At 33.1% G+C, this 18,855-nt stretch overlaps 1 protein-coding gene across 1 annotated transcript; it reads left to right on the forward strand.

Moving 5' to 3' along the window:
- Nucleotides 1-2,688: 2,688 nt before the first annotated feature.
- Nucleotides 2,689-18,780, forward strand: LOC130623683 (uncharacterized). The gene is made up of 9 exons (XM_057439194.1): nt 2,689-2,865; nt 11,183-12,080; nt 12,190-12,301; nt 14,211-14,476; nt 15,518-15,668; nt 16,250-16,346; nt 16,540-16,846; nt 17,294-17,539; nt 18,127-18,780. Exons 1-9 carry the CDS (start codon nt 2,737-2,739, stop codon nt 18,453-18,455), a joined length of 2,535 nt encoding a protein of 844 aa, XP_057295177.1. The 5' UTR covers nt 2,689-2,736; the 3' UTR covers nt 18,456-18,780.
- Nucleotides 18,781-18,855: the final 75 nt, after the last annotated feature.

Consider the following 18,855-nt stretch of genomic DNA (forward strand, 5'->3'; position numbering starts at 1 on the left):
GCTTTTTAACCTCGTTCTCAGGGCCTTTAGGTTTTATATCAGAGACGGTGCAAGCAAAAATGTCCTGGAAACGACGTTGCTCGGTAAAACCTTAAAATTCTTCTTAAGAAGAAAGAAGGCTGGTCTTGGTAGGAGCTAGGATGATTGGAAACGTTTCTCCTAGGTACTAGGTTGTTTTCTTAGAAATCATAACTGGATTACTTTGGAAACCATTCTTTCGTTAGAAAGAATTTTTTCTAAAAAAAAAATAATTAAAACCCATACTTATAGTGTATTTATTTATTGATTTAAAGAAAAGTAAACTTCTTTATAAGACAAACTTAAAAGGAGGAGCGCTTATTTAAAATTAGTCTTTAAGATAAGCAAAAGAACCACAGAGTTTTCGACTATGTCTTTTTTGAGGTAGAAATAAAAAATATATTTTAAGTGCTAGGATTCAAACAATGTATAGTAACTTCAGACGACTTGGAAAGAATCTTTATGGTCATGTGTAAACATATCGAAAGTAAAAACATGTTCTTTTTTTGTGTGAGTAGGTTAGGAACAGCCCTTGGTACCACATTTATTTATTTACCTTGAATATACAAAAGACTTCGTTTTTAAGAGGAGGTGGTTGTGCAAATAACCAAATCAAATATTTTTATTATTCGTCATTCCATGTTTGAACTTAAGTGTTGCTTTTAGAGATTACACAGATAAAAAGAGAGAGGTATGGGGACGAAGTAGGACTACTTGTTGATCACCAGAAGGTCGTATTGTGAAGTCTCTATAAAGTCGAAGTTAACCAAAGACAAATGAATGCAACTTTTATATATTTATTTTTACCGCTATCTAAATCTATTAACAAGATGGAATGAAATTTAGCATGTTTCGTTTGTTTTTATCAAGTCTGTAATTGCTATGGTAACAATAGCACAGCTAGTGTGAAGAAGGTCTGATTCTTTTTATCTTTTTATTTGTATTCTTGTTTTCTTCTTATTATTATTATTGTTTTTTATAGATGTTATTGTTTATCGGATCCTTAAATACAGTAAATATAAATAAAAATAAGCAAATTCGCTCGTAAAAATAGTTCTTTCACTGTCCCAACCGCGTGCTTAGGCCTTGTTGGATCTAACTAAGACTGACGCAAACGTGAATCTAAATTCGGGTTGAGGTTTTAAGGAGATATTAACCACGCTGGGATGGGGATGTAAACGAGAAAAAGTAAGGCGATAACCCTTCGTCTTGTGGCTTCCATTTTATAGGATATTTCAAAAACAGCCAAATATTCTTGTTTTAGTGTTAGGACATAAAGATGATTGTTTGAAAAAAGATTTACTTCAAAAGTTGCGTTAAGTTCTCAAGAAAGCTGTTAATTATTATACATGTTTACTTCAATGAAATTAATGTATCACTGCAAAATAAAACGGCTGTCACAGCTTAACAAGACACTGGTTTCCATATGCAAGTTGTGTGGTATGGAAAAATATTTGAATTTATAAAAAAAAAATCAAGCAAAGTTTTCTCTAACGTAAAAAAAAGTTCTGATGAGGCGTAGAATTACATATAGTCTTGTATTGCTTCAATTAAACGCCCCCTTTTTAATAGTTATTTTCAAACGCCTCTCCAATAAACGCCCCTTTGAAACTTGAATGAATTTGCAGGCAGAGGAGGCAACCCAACATTTATAAAATAAATATAAGAGTAATGATTAGGGCGTCCCGTCAAAATACCATGGGCGCAGAAAGGTCCTTGTGAAGAGGTTGAAAAATAGGTAAAAAATAGAAAAAATGACAAGATTGTTGTTTGACTAATAATCTTTCTTTAAACAGCAAAAGAAAAATATCTGGAAATACATCTTTCAAGGCAGAAATCAACCTCGATCCGAGGGCCTGTAGCGTTTTTGATATCATCCTTATAACGAAAAACGCTACAGGCACTGGGATCGAGGTTGGGCAGAAATTTTTACAGAATTAATTGTCGAAATTCTGAAAAAGTTGTACTTACATTTTACAGCAGTGTTTTTAATGTAATCTTAATTAATATAAAATAAAAGAACAATTTAAGACTAAAAAAATGAAAAAAAAAGTGAAAAATAAAAATAGGAACACCTTCATCGCATTTTATGGTTCTTTTTAAAACTGTCCACCTGATTAGCAAAAAGCTGGGTCAGATCTTTTGTGTAAAGCAATGCATTTGATCTAAAATGTTTAAAAGCCAGTATCAGAAAAGCTAAAAGAAAGAGCGCATAATGTTCTAGCTTCTAGAAGACAGTAAAAACCAGGTTTATTAAAATTAAAAATCCGAAATAGACAATTTATTAAGTGTGCCACATAAAACGCTGCATTGAAAATGATCAAAAAAAAAAAGAAAAAACGCTTGCAGATCCACTTTTTCGAAATAAGAAATTAAATATATTTAAACAGACATTAAAATATTATTTAAAGTAATCAATGTATTTACTTACTATTTTAATTCATAGACAGATGTTTCCATTTCTTTGTATACTCGCCGTTCGAAAGTGTTAAAAACATCAGAAGGTGTGACATTTAAAGCCTAATATATCTAATATTTAAACCCTGGAAAATATATAAAAGGAAAATCGAAATTTCTGATTAAACTTTCGTTTCTATATTGAGAAAAAAATTGGAGTCAGTCGATAGATTACTTACAAAGCCATGCGTTTAGTTGCAGTTTTTATTATTATATGTTATATATAAGATAATATTAACCGACATTATTGGCATTAATGTAATGTATACGAATTTGAGACAGCAGTTGAATAAAGAAGCAAAAATTCGAACTAGTGATGATGATGATGTTGAAAAAGAAATGGAAGAGAAAGAAGTTGAAAGGAGAGAAACTGTAGAGCGTTGTTTAGAGGTGAGCTTGCTTCGTACTTAGTTCTTTTATGAGCAACTTTAACCATGCATGTTTTTTTATACAACTCGAAAAATGTTTGGGACGTTTCTCCTGCAGAAAAATATAAAAAGATTCTAAAATTCTTATTAATATTTTCGATGTTTTCAACTCTTATTTTTTGACTTGACTTTGAAAGCCTTTATGTTCTTATAGAGTTCTTTCTTATCATACAAACGCGGTGAAAACTCAAAAGCCATTGTATTGTTTCGTTCATGTTGGTCTAACAAACTGTATTACATTATTAAGCTTACTCCAGTTGCCAGTTTAGCGTTCAGTTGGTTTTAAACTTCGTCTCCAGATCACCAGTTGAAGCTGATGAAGATTTTCATGGCGTTTTTCTATTGATTTCCGTTAACTCTTCGTTTTTAATACCTTAAACAAATCCTGAGCTTTTAGATGGTTAAATAGGTCCGGTACCTTACCGAGTCATGACTTAATGGTTTGTCAATGTCTTCTAAACTCACTAATTTTTTGGCGGTCAACATTATCCACAAAAAACTTTCAATCTGAAATTATACCCTTCATCATATTCTAAATGCTTTGAATAATTTTATTTATGACTTACGTTGCAATTTATTACTTACAGTCTCACTTGTGGCTTTCTTTATAAGCCTAAAATTTGCCAGATATGAATTTTACAGACCAGAATTGTAAACTCAGAAATTATGTGTGTGATTTTTATCATCTTAAGGGCGAAAAACTGCTCTAATGTTTCTAGTCTTGTTTATATTAGTAAATTTTCTTTATGTGCTTGCTTGCATGTTTTTATAAGAGTTTGGTTTACAAGAAATTAGTAGCTCAAATTCAAACATGGACCTGGTCTAACTACTTACTTAGACCAGGTCCAGCCTTAGTTAGCTATCCAATGCAAACTGCGTCGCACGAGACCTGGTTGTTATATCTTCTCAAGATCTAGCTAGGCCAACCTAAAAAGCGCGTGAATTTAGCTGTCGCAGGTACCATCTTAGGCCTACAGACGGGGTTGTACATCCGGCCGAGGTTCCTATAGGTTGTGTCGAAAAAATCCACTTAGGTGGAATGCATCTATGCAGCTTTTTATGTATAATGTCTTTTTTGAAAAAAAATATCTTGCACTCTCGGCTGAAAAAAAGCAAAAACTACAACGAACACAGTCATAACGAAAAACGGTCACTCATTATTTTCCATCTGAGGAATAAGTTATCGTGAAGTTTAAAATTTAATCGTGAGCAACAATGGATTATTGCATCCATCTTCAAACCTTAACACCACAACTTTTAAAATGGCTCTTGTCATCCTAGCTATAATTGTTTCATGTTGCTTTGTCAGCAACAAAGGCGATCACAACAAAGTTGTTAAAAACATATCGCATTTGTTTTTACGTGAACTTAGAAAACTTTCGTACACACAGATTACAAGTATTATTAATATAGAGAGATATTGGAAACTAAAATTTAATAAAAAAGAAAAACTTTATAGAAACAAAGATTATTCTCGATGTTGTAATTTGGCGCTTTGTTACATTTAGAAAATATTAACTATTATTTTTAGGTTTAACGTTGACCTCATTCTCGTCACCAGAGCTCTTTAAAATAAACTTAGGTACTACTTTCGAGGCTTATTGCAAAGAGCTCTGGCGACGAGAATGAGGTCAACGTTAATCCGCAAATATGACACAGGTCCAACTTGCGGTACAGGTCCAACTGTTTTCTTCATATTTTAATGTAAAAAGCAGTCGGTTTAGTTTCTGCGTTGCTCAAATTATTGATTACAAAATAGATTTAATTTTCAAAAAATATCATCTCTGCAATTCAGCTAAAATATAAGTATCATGTAAAATATTTAACAGTGTTTTAGCCAAGCCACGAAGTTCTTAGATCCTGTGACGTAATCCGAAGTGTTAAATATTCCTGACGTGTATCAAACTTGCGTTAGTTTAAATTAAATTTTTACAGGAAAATTCTAATTCTTAGACTGGCTTCTTTGTTTCTCTTAGAAATCAAAAAGATATTTCGCAGCTAATTCGCTGTCGAATTTGCTTCGCTTTGTGAAGCGAATTCACTTTCAAGCAGGTAATGTAATTTAGTTACCGTCAACGTTGAAGAAGAGCCCACTGTTAGAATGGAATCCCCAAACACCTTAAAATTTTCCCTTATTAATTTCCCGTTACTTACTCTCCTCTCCGGCAGGTTCAAGTTCACAAACTGTCAGGTATAAAGGCGCGTTCGAAGTCGAAATATTGTTGGCGAAATAAAGCGTAAATTACGGATTCTTTGAAAAATATCGTTTTGAAACTGGTGTGCTAATTCATTTTTCGCTGTGAAAGAACTTTCGATTATAAGGAGTTAAACATTATGATGTAATCCAAATTTTTGACTTCAAATACCATTTTAGGCCAAAACGAGTTCATAAATTTTGATACCTAGTAAAAGAATTGGTCATTTACTCGACGGATTTGATAAGGTTACCAATACTAAAAAGCTAAGATTGTATGCAACAGCACACGTTGTGTTTCGTGCTCGGCTGCCTTCATTTATTGGTTATATATTCCATGGAACCCTCGTGTGACAGGATCACAAAATAATAGTCTATACGACGAACATTTACTATTAGAGTTGAAGTGCAAATTCTATCCGCGAAGTCTTGCGTTATCTATACGCGAAAATCAAGCGATATAACATGTGGGTAGATTTTATTTATAAGCTTTCAATACCTGCAGATGTGCACTTTCTCAAGTAAATAGAATTAAATCTTACCATCTCCCATCATCGACTGGTTTACTTGCTCATATTTACACGCAATGGTATAACGTAAGACGCTACAAGAAATTTTTCTGTGTGGTCTAAAAACCACTTACTTTGTGTATTTTTTATTAGCATTTTCCAATTATTACCGAAAGCGTCAATTGGTTAATCCTTCACAGCAACTATGAAGGTAGATTATTATTTCTACCTCCATGCAACAAATAAGCTAAGAAATTACTAGTTTTACAGATACGATTTCTCACCAAAAGAATTTCAATATCAAATATATTTTTGTAGATTTTACAGAACATGTGACGCAACAGGGAGTTGTGAACAGTTGGCAGTTTTTAGAAGTAAGTCCTTCAAAACCTTGCCAAAACTACGTCACAGAAGGAAGAAGGAGTTCATCATGTGTTGTATTGCTAGTGTGAACGGGGGAATAAATTACCGTAAAATAAAAGAAAAATACTTTAGGGGCAGAAACTTTCGCGGGCATTAACTTTCCCGTGTCAAAAAAAGGTTCATATTCGCGTGAAGAAACTTTCGCAAATGGGTAAAATCCAAGAAAAAAATTTATACGTTAAATCACATCTCGGGTATTTACCGTAATCAAAAATGTATAAAATATACAAGGTTAGGCTATGTAAATTTAATTATCTCCCTCTTCCCATTCTGAGTCAGTATCGTCGCACTTTCTTGTATCTTGCTTCCACATAACACTTCAAATTTCTCAACTGTGACATCACAAACTCCTAAGAGATGGCCATCATCTGATTGCCCAACATCATTACTCAGCATCGGATCTATATCTTGGAAAGGATCAATCGATGGCATTTTGCCTGAACCGAACAAAACCAACAGAAGATATAGCGGTTGGAAATCTGTTCAATTTCGTCATGACGTTGCCGCCTACAGTCATTACACCGCAAGCCACCGGCAAAAGGAAGAAAAGGCTGCATCCACAAGCACTACCGTTTCAAATAATCGGGACACCCGAGAAATGCTTGCAGCTCCAAAGAAGAAAAAACACCAAGTTTTATTGTAGTTGACGACGATTAAAGTAGAAATAAATCATTACTTTTGACAATTCCCCATTTTTGTGATTTTTTTATGATGAAAAAACTTTCGCGTTCTGAAAAATATCCATGATTTTGCGTGAAAAAACTTTCGCGTTTTGATGATTTAGAATTTCCAAAGTCATAAGCTTTCCCGAAAATGACTGAAAAACGCGAAAAACGCGAAAGTTAATGCCCGCGAAAGTTTCTGCCCCTAATATCTGAGTACCAGAAAAAGAAAATAAACAAGGAAATAATTAGAAACACCATGCCGATTCTGACAGCTCGGAAATAATGTAAACACGTTAAATATTTCTCTCGATTGGTTGCAGTCAATGCAATTTCAATACAAGTTATTAAGATGAACAAAGTAACTATCTAATTTTCTTGTTAAATTTAGCCTGTAATCAATTTGAAACAATATATCCGAATAAATGCGCCCAGTCTAAGATAAGGAAAGAGTGGCATCTCAAGAAAGTAAAAAGACTTTTCCTTGATGTATCCATGTTTTTTTTATATTCCAACCCTCGATTTTTGCATTCTCCCAATTGATAATTTTGTTACATCTGCCCATTAATCATCTCCCCCTGTCTATCTGATACTCTACATTAATGCAGGTGTAATTTAGTTGCGAAAATGAGTTTTTCACGTTTCCTTAAATAGTCTAAAATGGCATATGTTTCCTTATTTTCGACCCCAGAGCTTATTTGTATTTGTGCTTTTTTTGAACCAAGCACGCAACTCTTTTTGGTCGCTTTGCAAACCAGCCTCCCTGATAAATTTACTGCTAAAGCTTTTCCAGAAGTCATAATTTGCGGAACAGATATCCAAGAGAACTGATTTTGAGTTTGAATATGACATAATGAAGGAAGCTTTTTTGTGCCTAGTGCTCTTTGCAAAACAATTTTTTCAAAGAACTCGGGGTTAAAAATGTGAAGGAAAAGTCAGCAACGCATCTCAGTGCCCACTGTCTCCATTTTGTATTTTTGACGACGAGGAGAACATTTTTCCTCATATCTATCAATAAGCGAAGCGTCAGTAAAGACAAAAGCCCTGGGTACGAGGTTTAGCAACGTATTTGATTTTATTGTCCAACCTAGTTCCAGGCGAATGTTGCCTCTTCTTTATTACCCGGAAGGCAAGTCTTGGTGTCAGAAAAGATACAAAGTGCTCTGGGGGCGAGGTTGCTAATTGTGTGAGAATTTAAAGTTACATACTTTGTAGTGAAGTAATTTTATTGGAAAAAGAAAGATCGATGAAATGCACTTCAAAATTTTAAATTCACGCGAAATTTTATCCGCGTAAGGACAAAACAAAATACAGTGTTTAGCCGTTACGTAAATAGCCCTCTATATATTCGAAGACATTTATTTCATAATCATTATTATCACTTCGTCTCTAGGGCCTTAAAAACTTTTGATATTAACTTGACTATAAAGGGTGGGTACAAAATTACAGCTAACACAAAGCCATTTAATTGTTAGTGGATATTAATAATATAAATTATTTCTTTGTTGTTTCAGCTGTTTGTTCTCTCCCTCTTCCTATAATTAACATTCAATACTTTTGGTGCTTCTTTTTCAACTATAAAGAACTTAATGAAATAAGAAAGGAAACAACTAATTTTGACCAAAACAGTGATCCCTCATCATCATATTTTTCGCTTGGAATAATTCGCGATAGGTTAGCTTTGGGCATGGAGGAGAGTGGTCGTTAATGCGGCAAACGTTTACAACGGGCCGAGCTGTACGGAAGTCATAACAAATATGGCGGATGTCTGTGTTTCAAACAGTACGTTTCAAACGAACAACAGGGTTATGGAACCGTCAAACTGCAATGCATTCTAAATCGGTTTTGTTATTTGTATGCTCTTATGTTTTTGGTAGTTTATCTTATGATTGTATTGGCAGCATTGCTTTATTTTTCCGTGAACGTTAGGTAGCTTTGATTTATAATAAAAATACATGATAGCTGCGCTTTACATATAGATAGCTATTAGCTATAGTTAAATGTTCGTAGTGAGATAATAACTTCCAAAAAAGACGTAGTTCTCTTTCTTTCTGTCAGGGGGATGAGAGGGAAGAGGGGGACTGCGAGAAACCTGTAAAGACGTCTTTGCTTCAATTGGTGCTTGATGGTCAGACCAAGAGTTTGATTTGGTTGTAGCTATATATAGCTATAGCTAGCTAGCAAGCTACCTTTTGCAGAACCACTTTATTCACATCAAATAGATATGAAATTTTATGGGCACCATTTAAAAGTTCACCTCCTGTGAAAAAAAGAGCTTTAAAGATTGCCTAGGATTCTTTTTTTGATAATTCTTTGTTAGTTCTTGAAATATATGTCTTAAAAGTTTTGCTAATTAGCGTATAATCCGCCAACTCCGTGAAAAAAACACATTTAACGTCCTTATATCCATATCGTCAACATATCGGTTATTTGAAACTTTTATTATCGTAGCGCTATCTGTCGTGGACCGTTTGGGGGGTATGACAAGAAAAAAAATACATTTAATTGTGGACAAATAAGCCGGATCTGACATGTACTATCATCCGATAATGCCGTGATGGATCCTTCAACTCCGTGAAATTTGAAAAACACGTTTGCTTTCTGATGACTAGCAAAAATATTTTGAAAATTAAAATATTCATTTGAAAACATTCTCGAATCATTGGAACCTCAGTAAAGGTATATATAACATGACCATAATTAATTAACTGAGATAACAATATATATCAAAAATGACCACCGTCGCGCTTAACTTGAAAATCACAAAAAGTTGTAGCCGGCTGAACTTAGTGCTAAATTTTTGTCATGTGCAAGTTCCGACACCCCTAAAATGATTAGGTGGTAGTATCAAACCCCCTGAATCGAATTCATTCATTAAAAATGGTAGGCAGAGCTGTGGTAAGTTGTTGTAGGCTTCGAAAGCAGTTTCACGGAGTTATCGGATTCACGGAGTTGGCGGATCATACGCTATACAAAATTTTGACATCATGAACTAGCTTTAAAACATGGCATTGTTGTTATGGAGCATAGTGGTAGTAACTAAATATTATTTTATTTGTGAAACACCAATCGGAATGAGCAGAAAACATTTTTAACCGATATGCTTCAGCAAAACTGGTAAATACAAACCTTACTCAGAGCTAGTTCATAATTTCATTCAATATTAGTAAAACTTCTAAGTTTAAAATCTTTTGAACCAATAAATATATTTTTAAAGAATATACAAATTCCTTAATAAGGTAAGCTTTATATCCAATAATGCATTTACAGAATTCTGCGTTTAGCATTTTTTTTCTGATTGTTTTTGTGTATAGTTTCAGATTATGTAGCTTATTTTATGTTTATGTGTAGCTTACTTTACTTATTTTAAAAAAATAAAGGAACTTCTTATTTTTTTAAAAAATTAAAATCAAAAAGTAGCAAATTTATCATAAGAAATTAATCATTTATAAACGGGTTCTAAAGTGTGTATGAATTTAATGCACCTTGACCTTTTGATTGGTCCGTTTATTACATGCCATTCTTCATATATTGCGAGCATTGAGCTTCTTAAATGTTCAGACACTCAGTTCTCATGTTTGTGGTTCACAAGTTTAACTGTCCACTACTTTTCTCTAACATTGATAAAGGATAATAACATAAAAGTAAAAATGCAAACAACCAAGATAAATTACAACTGCACACCACCGTATGTTATAAAATTTCTTGGCTTGTGAATATTGCATGCAAATATATTTTGAAATTAGTTAAAACATGTACATTGTTATATTCTTTTAAACATTTAAAGCTCTGTTTGTGTAAAACTATCATTATGTGACATGTATACAGTTTGGCAAGGACATAAATACATCAGAGTGAACCAAACTATGAATATAGTGACTTTGTTCTGCTTTGAAGTCTATGTTCTTTTTGACATTTCGAGCTAACCTTTAAGCTAGGCGCTGTCAGGAAAGTAACATCCTACCGGTATGTGCTGATTCTTGCAAATTTGTTTCATTTTTAAAAACAAACATAACTTTTGATATAAGGCCTATACATCAAAAGTGAACCCATGCTAAAAATTTAGGACAAAGAAGAACTTCATACTAATTAGCAGTCTATATCTATATCTTAGCAATCTAGTTTTATCAAAATAGACAAAAAGATAGGAAAAGTTTAAAAGTAATCAAAACAAATCAAATAATGAATATGGCAGCTACTGTCAAATAATTTTAGTTGTCCCATATCTTAAAGTCCAATATCTAAAATCATTCATTTGCTGTGTTTTGTTGTTTTGATGAAATTTTAATTAGATAATTTCCCATGTCCATGTGAGCAATTTCTCTAATTGGTTTTGATAGATCCTAATAGGCATTGTTTTATTAAAGGAGTTCCTCTTTACTATCAAAGTATTAGCTTTTCATGTAACTATAGTAGTTTTGAATATCATGTTCATACAAAATTAAACTTAACAAATATTTTCTTCATTGTTCAAGTATCTCCATTTTTTAGAAAAATCAAATACCATCTACCTTAAACACTTCCCGCAAGCCACAAAAACCAAAGATGCAACGTAAATACAATATGGCACTGCAGCATTTTTACCAAGCAGCCACACACAGTACTACTGATGATGTTAAAGCCAGACTGAAAGATTTGTCAGACTCTGAAGAAGAATTATTTTCCATGGAAAAAGAAAAAGAGGAGTATTATGAAATGGACGAGAAAAATTCGGACATGAATGACAACACATATTTTACATTCAAGAAAAACATGAGTGTGAAACGTGTTAAACCTGTTGGTGTATGCACATTGCGGGGATGTGGAATGTTGTTGCTATGGCTATTGTTGTTTTTATTGGGTGTTTTAAGTGCAACATACTTCTTACAGATGGCAATTGGTAAAATAAAACCAAGAAATGAATATATTAGTTACACAGTTTATGGAAGATATAACGAAAGTAAAAATACGAAAATTAAATTGACTAATTATTCCAACCATAGCTTGAAAATGTGTTCAGATTTTCATGTAGAAAAAGTATGGCATCAAACATATGAGAAATTTCAAACTGAATCAGCCATACGCTTAGTTGATGTTAATGGGGATGGTGTGGATGACATCATATCTGGTTTTGTTACAAGTTTAGATGGCTACGGTAAGATTGGCGATCGTAAAAAAGTATGTGAAAAGTATTTTAATGGTATTTTTCCATGTTTTGGTGGTATTGTAGCAAGTGATGGAAAAACAGGTGACCAACTCTGGATTCATTACTCTTGGCATGATGTTTATGCCCTAAACTGCAATGGGGATATCGATAGAGATGGTGTAGCTGATTGTTTATGTGCTGGCCGGGGTGGCGTATTTGAAGCTGTTAGTGGTAAAGAGGGGAAAATGTTATGGGTCTTTCTTGGTAAGTTTTTTGTTAAACACTGGCATTCTTATATGTAAAATTTTTGTCTGCATTGTTCATCTTAACACCAAAAATCAGAAATTTATTTTCAAATTTGTGATACGTTTAGATTCACATTTTCGTGACGAAATGATGAATTTGTATACACCACAGTTTATTAATGATATCGATCATGATGGCGTTATGGATGTTCTACAAATTCATGGTGGTGACCCTCAAGCGTAAGTAAATTTATGCATATGTAAAAGTAATGTCTGACTCGCATAGGGATTCCTGCATTGAAAATAATATTTTTGTAGAGAGTAAAAAGTTGTTTATCATTCAGTCCTTTAAAAATATTTGCAAGTTTTTTTGTTTTTAAGATGTTCAAATATTTAAAATCCAGGAATAAATAAGCCCTGACTGTACATTTCTATCGATGATTAAAGATAAAATTATTCCTTAACTACAAAACTTCACAAGATGTCAAGATATCACCAAGAATATTGGTGCACACTGCTTAAATGTTTTGAAATTATGTAAAAGTATGGAAGATATTTTAAGTATTAATTTATGCTTACTACATATTGCATCATCAACGATGATGTCATAAAGTCAAGGAAATCTTTGAGGATAAAGATCTTAAAACATACAAAAAATTCATTTTTAATGCAGAAATCACTTTAAGTCAGAATGACTTGTAGATGCATCTATAGTCTATTTACTTCCCATATATTAATCCTTGTGTTTGAAAGGAATTTCCTTTTTTTGTACATTTTGGTTTAGTTTTTTGTATAAATTCCAGCAAGCTTACAAAAACGGCATAATCAAGCGTCTGCTCAAACTAAAAATCTAATTTTACCAGATCGAGTTTAAGACGAAAATTTCATTTATATCTAATGCTTTTACTATAAAAGAAATACATGACACATAAAGTGCAATAGCTTATAAAATACACTCAAAGTGATAATTATATTAATCCTACGTGTCTTTGATTTGCTTCATAACAGATTTTAATACCACATTTTGTGCATTAATAGAATTGATTGTGAGTATTAGTGAGGTAAATAGGCAGCCATTATAAAGCTATTTATGTCCTTAAATAACAGTACAATTGGACTATTTAATAGGATGGAATGTGTGCTCGCACTACTGTGCACCCACACTACTGTGCACCCTCACTAAATTAAAAAAAAGGTTTTAACATTAAAAGTACCGACAATGTTTTCTTTCCTAATTACTCCAGGAAATTAATGAGAGAATTACAAAATGAACACAAAGTAAATAAGAACCAATCCCTTCAACAAAATACAAAAAATTTAATTAACGTGATTTGGCTGAACTGATTTACGAATAATACGAAATGCGAATCAGGAAATTCAAGACAAAATTCCATAGTCAATGGATATTTATTTTGAGCATAGGTTCATAAACAACCAGTTTCTCTTGTTTTCTTCAATATCAAATTGAAATTAATTATTGGGATTACTAGAAAAATATTTTTTCGAGACTATAATTGCAGATTTTAACTTGTAATTTTATATTATATAAATTAACTTGTAACTTTTTAAACGTCCTGGATATTTACATTACATTTAATAAGACACGGTAAATTTTGCACCTTGTTTATTTCCTGGAATAATGTTTTTTTTTTGCATAAATCGTTTTGTGAAAGGTATAACCAAAAAAATTATAGATAGGATATTAAACCATTAACAGTACAAAAAGAAATAAAATTGAGAATATTTAAGTGGAAACCAAGAAATTATCTTTTGTAAGATTCAGGCTAAGGAAAGAAGGAAATTTTTTGTCATTATTTTTCAAATATGTATACAGGATAATTAAATTTTGTTTCTTTTGTAATGCAAAAAAAAAAGTTTGTAACTATTCTAAGGTTCCATACATGTAAATTTTGGTTATAGAATAGTAACATACAATGCTAAAATGTTGTAGATAAATTTACAGTTCATTTAAACAAGGGATATTTCTTCTATACACCCCAATGGGTGAAATATTTAATAATTGGCACAGTGACGCTAATAAACTGGAAAGTATAGAAATTATCATTTTCAAGAAAACACCTTTCAGTAATTTTTTTTCATAACATTTTTCTGGTGGTTTTTGATATTATTCGTTTAATTTTCAATTTAGAGAGCCTTTCAGTAAAAAACGACGTGCTGGAAAAATACTGTTTCTATCTGGGAAAACTGGGATGGTTCTATCATCACAAGAAATCCCAGACAACACCGAATCATACTTTTCACCAGTTATCTACAACCTGAAAAATGGCAGCGAAGTTGTGATATATGGTAATGGTGGGGAAACACATAAAGGGAGTTTGTTTGGAATTCTGCTCAAGGATTTATACAAAGGAGAGGTGAAGAAATCATGGAAAATACTTTCAAACAAAAAGAAAGGTATACAGACTTTTATTTTATCTCTTTTATTATACTGCCTTTTAATGTTTTTACTTTTTGTTTTTATATTTTTTTATTATGGTACTTTTTTACTACCTGGGCACTTTTATACGATGACCTAGAAGGGTCAATATACTTGACACTGCGTACTTCTGAAATGACACTATGCACTTCTGACACAACGCCCAGCGTTAGCGTGTTAAGATCCGATTTTTGGACACCTATTTACTGTTAACTAAATCAAAAAACAACACAAAGTTTTTTTTCCAGTCAAATATTAAAGAAGTTTTTTTCTTAAATAAAAATAAAAGATGTCTCAAATAAAATACATACTATAATGGTATTTAAAAGAAAAAATTTTAAATAAAATATCAACCTGTATTTACCGATTTGCAAAGAAAAGGGTCAAAAAACGGGTTTTTTTTTATAAAAAGCTGTGTTAAAAGTGCGCAGTGTTGGACAAGAAGTTCACAACAGTGTTTTATCAAAAGTGCTTAGTGTTGTATTAGAACTGGTCAGTGTTGGACAAGAAGTGAACAGTGTTTTATGAGAAGTTCGCAGTGTTGTATTACAAGTGCGCAGTATTGGACAAGAAAGGCGCAGTGTTGTATACGAAGTGTATACTGACCCTTCTGTGCCATTGTACTTTTGAACTTCAAGTTCTGAAGCTGTTTTTTCCCGGGCGCTTTTCAAATCGTGACTCTGTATTAGGGCGGTGCCTTTATTTTTTATTATGTGGCAAGCAACAAGCGAATTTCAGCAAACTTTTTATTTTTTTTTCAAAAAAGAAAAAATTAATTTAAATATTGAGACCCATATTTGTAATAAAAGAACTAACTAACTAAGCGTTTTTTTACAAAATGTTTTTAAAATTACACAAAAACCCAAAAAATGGAGGATCCATTGCCGCTGCATGACTTATTATAAGGCCGCACTAAGAAGAGCTGGGAACTAGAGAGAATATCTTATCTGCAATATTTGACACAAGCTTGGAAAACAACATGGCATGATAGTGTTTTCTGATGTAAAATTTATGCTTAGGTTACATGAATCCGCCAATATTAGTTGACATCAACAAAGATGGCGTCGTAGACATAATCAGCGCGGGTTTTGGCGAGTTCATTCAAGCAGTGGACGGCCAGACGTTTCAAGTTCTGTGGACGTATTCAGCTCCTAACTCGGAAACGTATTCGTAAGTTGGTTCGTTATCGCAATCAATCCGAAATAATATCCAGCCCACACGTTATAAAATGATGAAATTTAAAAAAAATAAGTAACAATATTAAATGTTTTCAAATTTTGAAAAATAGTCCTGACCGCACTTGATAATAATTTCTGCCGTGCTTATAGACAAACCTGAAAATAGGTTTAAAGTTAAGTAAGTACTCACTAACTTATCTATCCACTTCATAACCACAGGTGGTATCGACCCGAAAATAGACGTCTAAAAACGTCTGTTCTAACACTAAGCAATGAGCCATTTAAGGGACGTTTGTTTATGTTTCTTTATGAATATTTAAATGTTTGATAAACAGTTTTCTGTTTTTCTGTTCAGTGCAAAGGAAAGCTTGTAGTTACATGACTTTTCATGATTTTGTGTCTGGAATAAAGCTTTCTGTTAGCTGTAATCCTGTTGTGCTCTTCACATTTGCCGTTATTTGCAAGCGTATAGACTGCATCCTTGTATTTGGTTTTAAAAATCGATAAATTCAGCGAATTCTGTTATGTCCAGTTCTTGGTCAGATGTTGTTAATAAAGTGTAACTTTTTTCAGCATTCCTGGTGTGGGATATTACAATGAAGATGGCGTAGTTGATTTTATCATTCGAATTAGTGTCGGTACCGGCTTTCCAGTATATTTCTACTCCAAAGTATGTAGGAGAACTTTTATAAATGTTTAATTAATACTTGATTTGTATTTTGTCTTCTCCCAAATTTTATATGCAGTTGAATATATTACGTTATTTCTTTAATCCTGTATTCATATTCTTGTAACATATTGATGTCTTTTAAAATGTAAGCTGGCCAAATTTTTTTTGTATTATAGCTAGTTCTTTTTCTTAGGTTGTTATTATTGATGGAAAGAACGGTCGACCTTTGACGAAACCATATAAAACATCTGCCCCAGCACACTCCTCCCCGTTGTCGGTGAGTATGGAAGGCACTGGTAATGATTTATTTGTATACTGGTCTGTTGACTGTAAAGAACACGAGCACGAAGGAGGAGCGTACAAATTTGTGAAAGGGACGAATGTGCATGAGAGCAGCCGCGCCGATAGCTGTATGCTGCGATACAATACGAAGAGTTTCAGCAAGTTGTATGTCATGAACAGAAAAACTGGATTTCCAGGAAAAGAGATATACTTTTCCGGTAAGAAAGTTTGCCATGGTGTTATGTGCAATGTTTTGATCATAACACCTCTATCATCTCATTATACCCTCGTTTTATGCGGGGTTTTTTTCCTCGCCGGTTCTGATACTTGTCTGCTTTACAGTCTTTTATTTACTGATGCTATGTAACCTTGTAAAATGTTATTTAATACTAATAATAATAACTCGCGAAATTTTATTATCAAAGGACAAGTTTTTGAATCTATTTACCTCAGTAGTCCTCCAAGTTAAGGTGATTTGCGGTCGGTATTTTGTTAGGAAGTAGTGTAGAATGTTTATATCTCACCATCACTTCTCGGAATTTACACTTGCGTCAGTGAGCGGGGATACCGGTCGAATACAGCACACCGGTTAAAGTAAACACACCGGTTATCTAGCTTTCTACTTGAAAGTACCGAATAAATTTCGTTATTCTGTTTTTGTTTAGACGACTACTTTAATATCGAGCACGGGATCTACAGAAGACATATCGGGATTCCCGATCACGGTGGCGTTCAGCGCGTACTACAAACCGGCTCCATCGTTCCTTCTTTAAACGTAAATACTTCACACCAGTTGAGTGAGAGTTTTGACGTGGTATTTGCAATGTATTTCATCACACCGCCTGCTGTTCGAGCAATACTACCATCTGATGTCAAATGTATCAAAGATTTTCGCAGAAAGGCCAAAAATGGTGAGCCATTATGTTGCCAATGTCAGTGACGTCATCAAGTTCGCTACTTGTTTTGGTACTGCGTTGTTTGCAAAGTGGATTTATTCCTATTTAACTAATTTCAAATAAACATTCACTACCTTTATTTCTGAAAACCATGGAGTAAATATTGCTCAAATTTTTAATGATAATGCGAGCCAACATTTTTGTGCTTATAAGTTAGCTAGATTGGAAGCAAAGATAATGTTCTTTTGTGTAAGCCACATTTATTAGCAAACTGTTCTTCAAACTAATCGCCACAACATTTTGTGTATGCTTTCCAGTACTCTCCATTCGTCGAGTACTAAGGACTATAAAACGTACATCTTGGTTAACGAAATTGCTATTTAGCATATTTGAATGTTGAGAATTTAAAAACTTCTGAAATGTTTAAATGCATAAAGCAGAATAACATTCATACCTATTTTTTATTATGTGGATATAATTTAAAGATGTTCTCGATAAGGTGCTTATCCGTGTCTACTTTATCGTCTGTGGTAAATGTTGGTGTTATTAAACCAATTTTACCTTTTTCTACTCTTCATAAAGTTATAAAATGTCTTTTTTAGGTCAAAAGACAAACACGGTTGACATTGATGAAAACCTCCGCTTGGGTATATACGATGAGGGCGACTCGGCTGTCAATTTCTGCCTAGGTAAGCGTTTAAACGGAACAAAATTCGACAATCAAGAAACAGCGAACAAAAAGAACTTTAACACGGGTAAACTAACATTTTATCGTTTCAAAGTTTCTTGCAAGTGTGAACACGGAGAAAAATGCGCTAAAGTCTTGCCAAAGAGTGAACAAGGTTGGACTGGATACATGGGCTCACTTGCTAACGGATATTTTAATCAAAGACCTAAAGGGCGTTTTGAAGTGAAACCCAAACCATTATAATTATTTCCCGAATACACGTGGTTCCATGGCCACACATGACATTGCGTGATCTTATGCCCGGTCAATGTTAAACCGCGGATGTGCCACAAATGTTTGATATTACATGTAGCACACATATTCCAACCGTTTTTTCTGGTCTATACGTCATATGTAGAATCTTATTCACGCGTATATTTTTGATAAAGCTACTGTTACACTTGACATTCTTTCATCAATTATATCTTCTCTTCACATATTATATATTTAATATATTTATTCATTAATTTGTACATATTAGCTAGTTTGGGAAATATTTGTAAGTTTATAAAAAGAAGATTTTTGACGATTTTTTTTCTTTTTCTGTAGCAAATGTTTTTATGCTCTCGATAACTCGAACCAAGAACAAATCTTGAGATATCAA

Source organism: Hydractinia symbiolongicarpus, chromosome 13 (genome assembly GCF_029227915.1).
Source record: "Hydractinia symbiolongicarpus strain clone_291-10 chromosome 13, HSymV2.1, whole genome shotgun sequence".
NCBI classification, from domain to species: Eukaryota; Metazoa; Cnidaria; class Hydrozoa; order Anthoathecata; family Hydractiniidae; genus Hydractinia; species Hydractinia symbiolongicarpus.